Genomic DNA, 8,010 nt, shown 5'->3' with positions numbered 1-8,010 from the left:
AATATTACATATAAAATTATATTATCAACACACCATCCTAAAAATACAGCACCGTATTTTAACACTAAAGCAGTCACTGACTCGCAACAACTTGCAATCATAAGTGACAGAGTTAATTTCGGGTAAAATCAATGAAAACGGGGTATGCCGATAGCATAAAAATGAGATGTGATGGAGCAAATCTGAGATCAGATTTGGAATCGGCACCCTGAAATTAGTCTAGAACAGCTGCAAAAGTCCAGGCCAGAAAAAAATGTTTTGTTGTTGTTGACCAGTGTAATTAATGAATGTTCAAATATTACTCCTGTAATCTTAAAAAGAATCCTAAATTCTTTTCGAAACAGAATTCATGCGTGCATTAACGTTAATGGAATTCAGTTTGAACATTTGTTAAAGTATATTAAATTACCCTTTGTGATTTATTAAATAAATATCACCCCGTATATTTCATTTTTAGGTGGTGATATTGATTGTTTATTTTTTGTAAACGTTTAGCAGGTTGAGTTATAAAGGGTAGCACTCAAAGCCTTACAGAAACCACGGAAACAATTATGGGAAAACAAAATATTTAAAGTGACTGAAACATATCTGTTTTACACCATTGGAACCGCATTTGCCAGTAAAAATATGATAATTGTTTTTTTACCCTTCTATCTGGCAACAAACCTGCAACTTGTTTTACAAGGAGTCATGTTTGCATAGACCACAATACCTGCAGCCATAATGCAAACAAAAAACATAACTCTGATAATATAAAGGCGTCATCTGGTTGGACCAGATGACGCCTTTTGGCATTGGAACCTCATTTGCCAGTAAAAAAAAACAATTATATTTTTTACTGGCAAATGAGGTTCCAATGGTGTAAATACTTACCCCGAGCTCTCATACTCTGATGGTGCATTGTCTTTGAGTTGTACGCCTTTTGGTGTCGTTTGGTCCAACCCATGTGAGACTAGGCTCTAAGGAAAGCTGTCTCGGGTGTGGGCCAATCAACTTCAAGGACAGTGCATACATTATCAGAGTTGTGTTTTTTTGTTTGCATTATGACTGCAGGTATTGTGGTCTATGCAAACATGACTCCTTGTAAAAAAGGTGTCAGTTTTGTTGCCAGATAGAAGGGTAAAAAAACAATGATCATATCTGTTTTATTTACTTGTTTTCCATGTTTAGGAGTTCTCAAAGTGAAGAAAGGAGGCATGGCATTTTCCATCGACGACCTTTCAAAACGCATGTATCGCCTTGGCCGGTTTGTCAATTGCCCATCAAACTTAGAGCCACTGATACAGGACCTGGTCAAAGCTGGATTTTTCTACACTGGAAAGGAAGACAAGGTGGAATGCTTCTCGTGCAAAGGAGTGATCGGTAATTGGAAGTCAGGTGACTCGGCCATTGCAAAGCATTTGCAGAGTTTTCCAAATTGTACATTTGCTCGGTCGTTGGCACAAGCTACAGATGCTCAGACCTCCGCTGGAGCATCTGTACCAAGACATGTGGTGGCGGCTACCAACAACGCATCCGAAATCACCCATCATCACTCTCTGAACGAACCACCTCTGCAAAACTCTCCAACTTCCTTGCCACACGTGGAGGCAGGGGCACCATCGAATTCAGAGATGTGCGTCGAAGCAAACAGGCTGCTGTCATTCTCCACGTGGCCAGAGTCATCTCCTGTCCGGCCGGCGGACTTGGCACGGGCCGGACTGTACTACTTGGGTCCCAGCGACCGGGTGAGGTGCTTCTATTGCTGCGGCGTCATGTCTCACTGGGAGGAGGGAGATGTCCCTGTCAAGGAGCACCAGCGACATTTCTCCACCTGTGCTTTCGTGATGGGCTGCAGCGACACCGGTAACATCCCACTCGCTCAGGCCCAGGTGGGTGTTGCTAAATGGTCTTGTGGATGTCTTCTTCTTCTTGGTTCTTTCGGTAAAGTCACCACGTGGAAGGAAAATAATAAAAATTAAACATAATGAAATAATTCTCACGACGTTTCGGCCACAACGCAAGCAGCCGTCCTCAGGTGAAGAGCAGGTCTGTCGGGAAGACAGCGTCTGAATGAAACACCACCAGGCTTGGCAGCGTATATTTAAGCTGGGTTGGAGGGGGAAGAGCGCCTTGACAAAGGAATTTGCATATCAAGAGGAATTTAGCATATTTATGTGGATGCTTCTCAATTAATTAAAGATGTTTGCCTATAACCATATTCTCTGCGTTATAAGATGCACTATCTTTCCTGTACTTAAAAGCAATACGTTGAGGGTGCATTTTGTAATTAGGTATGTGGCCTTTATTTCTGCCATGGCCACTTGAATCATGTGTAACCAGATCTCAATACTTTTATTGGCACCGGGCACGGTCAATACCTTACTTTGCATTACCCAGCATGTCTTTTACATTTATCCTTCAAAATGACCACGACATTTGGGGCATGTCTTGCTTTGTGTTTATAGGCACCCTACTGATTTTTTATAACTCTTTTCCCAACACGTCAGTGAATATTGTGATAGCCATGCCTCCGTACCTTACAGAGGAGAGTGTTAAAGGAATTTCTCCATACTATTTAGTGGGGTTTTTATAAGGGGATCACCCTGTACTTTGTTGAATCTAGATGACATTTCTAGATTTGAAGCTTTCGTGACTGCAAGGATTCATATTCTTGGGTTTTTTCGGTAAAGTCACGTAGGTAAAAAATAAAATAAAAATCACGACGTTTCGGAGGCAACACAAGCCTCCGTCTTCAGGTGGAACCGTCACAGCACGCTTGCTGTATCAAGTGAAAAAAAATAAAATTAAAACAGCTATCGTGCTGTGACGGTTCCACCTGAAGACGGAGGCTTGTGTTGCCTCCGAAACGTCGTGATTTTTATTTTAATTAAAAAATTTTACCTACGTGACTTTACCGAAAAAACCCAAGAATATAGATGACATTTCTTGACAAAAAGTACTGAACGTCAAGAAGAACGTTACATTTGATGAGTAATTCTGTTCTTTTTCGGGTGCTTTTCTAGCAGGCCTCATTTTTGCCGGACACTCAAAGCCGTGCGCGTTCTGCATCTCCTATGGCGAGGACGCGGGCCAGAAATCCAAAAATGCATTTGATGGTGGCCCGGCTTGCAACCTACCAGGCCTGGCCATCCACTGCCAATGTAGCTGCCCATTCACTCGCAATTGCTGGCTTCTATTACACCGGTATGGCAAGAGCATTCTCTGTGAGGTGTAAATGTGTGGTCCTAACCTTTTTTTTTAAACCAAAGGTCAAGACCCCCTTCCCTGCCAGCAAACAGCGCTACCCGCCGTAGCGACCCATTCCATGTTATTACATCACCCCCCCCCCCCCCCCCTGTGAAAAAAACAGCCGTCCCGGCTGACCTCCACACCTCGCGTAGCAGGACAATGAACACAACAACAGCAGCAGCAACCATCGTCCCACTCGCGAGCTAATTAACAATAACAATTAATAACCGGAACGATAAAAAAATAATCGCGTACGCACGCCAATAACCCGGCCACCAAGAATATACAAAACGACCGTCAGCATGCCGCAGCCTGTGAACACGGGAAGGACCTCGGTTCAAGCGACAGCCACGGCCCGGCTCGCGTCTGCAACTACCCGCCAGACGGTGTTGGAGTAAACAGGACGACGGGAAGGGGTGGGTTATTTGAACCGAACAGTTTTGGAACGGGTCCTCATCGCCGAGCCCCCAGGCGGGGCAAGAATGGGCTTCCTGGCAGAGGTCGCAACCGGGTACCCGATACCTGTACCCTACCCGATACCCGTACCCTACCCGATACCCGGCTACCCGTACCCGGCCGGGTACGGGTAGCCGTTTGCGACCCTGGTGCGGCCTGGTATGGGTACGGGTAGGCCGCGAGTCACTGGTGAGTCACCGTTTGTTACTCATTTCACAACGTCTTGTCTCTTCTCACAATTCAAGTTCCTAGAATCAACCCACCCGCGCCTGCAACATGGCTTCATCCCAGAGGTCGCAATCGGGTACCCATCCTCGTATCCTCCCCGATACCCGGCCCGGGTACGGGTAGCCAGGTATCGGGTAGGGTAAGGGTACCCATTTGCGACCCTGGTGCGGCCGGGTACGGGTAAGGAATCAAAAGCAGTTTGCGACCTCTGCTTCCTGGGGATGACTGTCAAATGGCCCAACGGGTGCCGCCCCTCCCGGGAAGAAGATGGAACGGGGAGGAGAAGAAGCGGGTGGCGGTCGTTCTGTCCTCTCTGGCTCGCCTGTGGACGGCGCCGCTGGCGGTCCCACGGCAGAGGTCGCAAACGGGTTTTGATTCCTTACCCATACCCGTACCCGGCCGCACCAGGGTCGCAAACGGGTACCCGTACCCGGCCGGGTACGGGTAGCCGGGTATCGGGTAGGGTACGGGTATCGGGTACCCGGTTGCGACCTCTGGTACAGCAATAACGTGTGCGTGTTCGTTAGGTGATGGAGACAATGTGAAGTGCTTCCACTGTGACGGTGGCTTACGCAGCTGGGAACGAGGAGACAACCCTTGGTATGAACATGGCAAGTGGTTTCCCAGGTAACGCACTCAGCACCTGCTGATGTCACCTGCTGTGCGGTGACGTCAGTACCAGATGGACACCATTGGAACCTCATTTGCCAGTAAAAAATATGATAATTGTTTTTTTTACCCTTCTATCTGACAACAAAACTGACATCTTTAAAAAAAAACAATTATATTTTGCTACTGGCAAATGAGGTTCCAAAGGTGTAAATGCTTACCCCGAATTCTCATACTCTGTCTTTGAGTTGTGCGCCTTTTGGTGTCATCTGGTCCAACCCATGTGAGACTAGGCTCTAAGGAAAGCTGTCTCGGGTGTGGACCAATCAACTTCAAGGACAGTGCGTACATTATCAGAGTTGTGTTTTTTTGTTTGCATTATGACTGCAGGTATTGTGGTCTATGCAAACATGACTCCTTGTAGAAAAGGTGTCAGTTTTGTTGCCAGATAGAAGGGTAAAAAAACAATTACCAGATAGACACTTCACATACTCGAGCAACACGATGGCTGTCAGAGCTGACAAGGGGCTTGAAGTGAACACACTTTGATGTTGAATCGCAAATGACGACTGCTTTGCTGACATCTCTGCTATGTTCTCTACAGATGTGCATTTCTTTTACAACAGAAGGGTGAAGCTTTCGTTAATGAAATAATGATGCAGCATCCACGGTTGTCAGAACTTATGGTAATGTACACTTGTTTTGTTGAGTATTATATAATGTACTTACATTAAAACACAGTTCCCGTTGGCCTTAAATGTAGTAAAAATACATTTGTCTGAGCCAACTTTCGTTTCTTGTAGTTGATGTAGATTTATGTTTATACGGTATTTTAAAAAAAATGTTTTAGGTGATTGGGTTTGCTCTGAATTCTGTTTGTTATTTTGAAGCTTTTGGTGTGTCATTGTTTTGCGCTGATTTCAATTTATTAATTCGGTTCTGATTTCTATTGGCTTCGATGTATGTCATTTACGCGATTGCTTTTGTCATTTTGGTGACCTAGGCCAATGAGTTCTCAGCTGTTAAACAAAATAGCCTAAAGTTAAACTAAGCAGTACCTTTAGTAAAACTTCCCTCCCTTTATTACTGCTAATCCTACATAATACACTACGAGCACAATATGACTTTGAGACCCCCTACCCGCCTACACATTCCACAAGGAGTGACTCACCCCATGTCTGCATTTGTTATCATGCTAAATTCCCCTGTTGATATGTAAACTCCTTTGTCAAGGCGCTCTCCTCCTCCCACCCAGCTTAAATACCCTGCCAAGCTTAGCGGTGTTCATTAGGACGCTGTCTTTCCGACAGCTGTTCTTCACCTGAGGACGGCTGCTTGCATTGTGGCCGAAACGCCGTGAGAATGTTATTGTTTTATTTTTATTATTTTATTATTTCCCTTGTACGTGACTTTACCGAAAGAACCAAGAATATTAAACTAAGCATGTGTAACGGGTTCCGGAGACACTTGTAGAGGTAACTTCTTTATTACAATACAACACTCCAACCTTTCAACTCTCCAACAGTCCTGATACTCTGTTACAGCCTAGGTACACAGCCTAGCTACACAGCCTAGATACTCTACTCTGGCTACGCTCTGGAAGGTCGTAGAGTCGGGAGTTCCAGAGTCCCACCACTGGCTCTCACAGCATCCCAGGGTCTTCCGATGGCTGGTCGTGGGTCTTGGGTCTTGAGTTACAACTGGGCCCCGATCGTCCAGGGAGCTCTCCTTTTATGCCTAGTCCAACGAGGGGTGGGGCCGTGTGCGCCACCAGACATCCCACAGAGCACACACAGCCCCCCCCCCGTTGGCGGCGCCCAGGGGATTAAGCGCCTGGGAACTCAACGCCTGGCGCCCAGAGGCTTAAGCGTCTGGACCCCCTGGGAACCCAGCGCCTGGCGCCCAGAGGCTTAAGCGTCTGGACTCGCCTGGGATCCCAGAGCCCCCAGCAGCCCCTCCCTTCTTATGTCACTACACATGCAACAGAAATGCTGTAAATCACTCAGTGTAAGAATATACAATATTTGGTTGGTTACCAATATGCTTCATTGTAAATAGAGCCGAGAATAACGGGCAAAGTTGTGATTTTACTTTTAGAAAGCATGGCTTGTACCATTTATATATATTTTTATTTGTGTAACACCAGTGATCCAAATGCTTTTAATTGACAAGATCCTGCTTTTTAGGATGAGGTATTCAGACAGAGATCACAGAATGCAGCAGCACAAGATGTGAATGGTAAGGTGATATATTTTTGTACACAACAGGATTGTCATGTTTTTATATTCATTTGTGCCAAAATGTGTACATCTGTGCATCTCACAAGGCTATCCTTACAACACATTTGAACTCTTTATCCAAAGTGCACGTTAATGTTTGGTCGTTTTTTTTAAATCCGCTAATTGCATGTTTTTGCAAGCGTCGTCTTTGCGTGCAGGGCATCGGCTGCGCTGATGAGACCTTGATGAAGAGCGATGTGGTCAAGGGTGTGCTTGAGATGGGCTTCCTTGCACCGGTGGTGGAATCTCTGGTGCGCACTCGCTACCTCACTAAGGGGGAGACGTACAGCTCTGTCGTTGAGCTCGTCAAAGACCTGCTTAATGCAGAAGAAGAATCCCCGAAGAAATCCGCAAATTACGTTCAGGGTACATACTCAGCAACAGAAACTGAACTTGCAATTTCCATTTGCCTGTAATTTTGTTGCTGATTAAATTGAGGAAAATACGGATAGTCATTGTGTGGTACACATCATAGCAGGCGAACGGTTGTCGTGTTTTTGATTGATCAGATAGGTATGTCAAGGCATAATTGTATTATAGATAACACTGGTCAACAACAACAAAAAAAATTCTGGCCTGGACTTTTGCAGCTGTTCTAGACTAATTCCAGGGTGCTGATTCCAAATCTGATCTCAAATTTGCTCCATCACATCTCATTTTTATGTTATCGGCATACCCCATTTTCATTGATTATACCCGAAATTAACTCTGTCACTTATGATTGCAAGTTGTTGCGAGTCAGTGACTGCTTTAGTGTTAAAATATGGTGCTGTATTTTTAGGATAGTGTGTTGATAATATCATTTTATGTAGATATCCACATCTATTTAATATTTTTCTTCTGCAGTTTTCATTGAAAATGCAATATTTTATATCTCAAAAACCTGACGTGATAGACACAAACTGATGCCAGATTTGGAATCAGCAGCGCCCCAAAATTACATTACAGCCGTTGGAATACCTTATGCCAGAAAAAGTGTGTTGACCAGTGTAATATACCATACTGAAAACCAGTACTCGGCTCAGCTTTATGCGAACATGGTTGTGATTGCCTATGTTGAACGTGCCGTGTGGATGTATCTTCAACAGAACAACAGAAGCCTGCTGCTGCTGCTGCTGAGAAAAAGGAACTAAAAAATGAAGAATGTAAATATTCCATTCCAGAAATTATACAAATACATTCTTTGGTTCTTTCGGTAAAGTCACGT

The 8,010-nt window shown here is 44.8% G+C and overlaps 1 protein-coding gene across 1 annotated transcript; it reads left to right on the top strand.

Annotated features, from left to right (window-relative positions):
- Positions 1-367: 367 nt before the first annotated feature.
- LOC133362723 (baculoviral IAP repeat-containing protein 2-like) lies at positions 368-7,948 on the top strand (the record flags this gene model as incomplete). Its single annotated transcript, XM_061581649.1, has 8 exons — positions 368-377; positions 1,171-1,871; positions 3,006-3,186; positions 4,443-4,542; positions 5,129-5,210; positions 6,711-6,767; positions 6,962-7,169; positions 7,892-7,948. Coding segments are annotated over exons 1-8 (1,396 nt in total), but the record flags the coding sequence as incomplete, so codon positions are not given.
- Positions 7,949-8,010: the final 62 nt, after the last annotated feature.

The sequence above is a fragment of the Lethenteron reissneri genome, unplaced genomic scaffold (genome assembly GCF_015708825.2).
Source record: "Lethenteron reissneri isolate LAM-NWPU_2019-01 unplaced genomic scaffold, ASM1570882v1 scaffold_1588, whole genome shotgun sequence".
NCBI classification, from domain to species: Eukaryota; Metazoa; Chordata; class Hyperoartia; order Petromyzontiformes; family Petromyzontidae; genus Lethenteron; species Lethenteron reissneri.
Note: the sequence above shows the minus strand (reverse complement) of the source record. Positions and strands in the feature narration are given on the sequence as shown.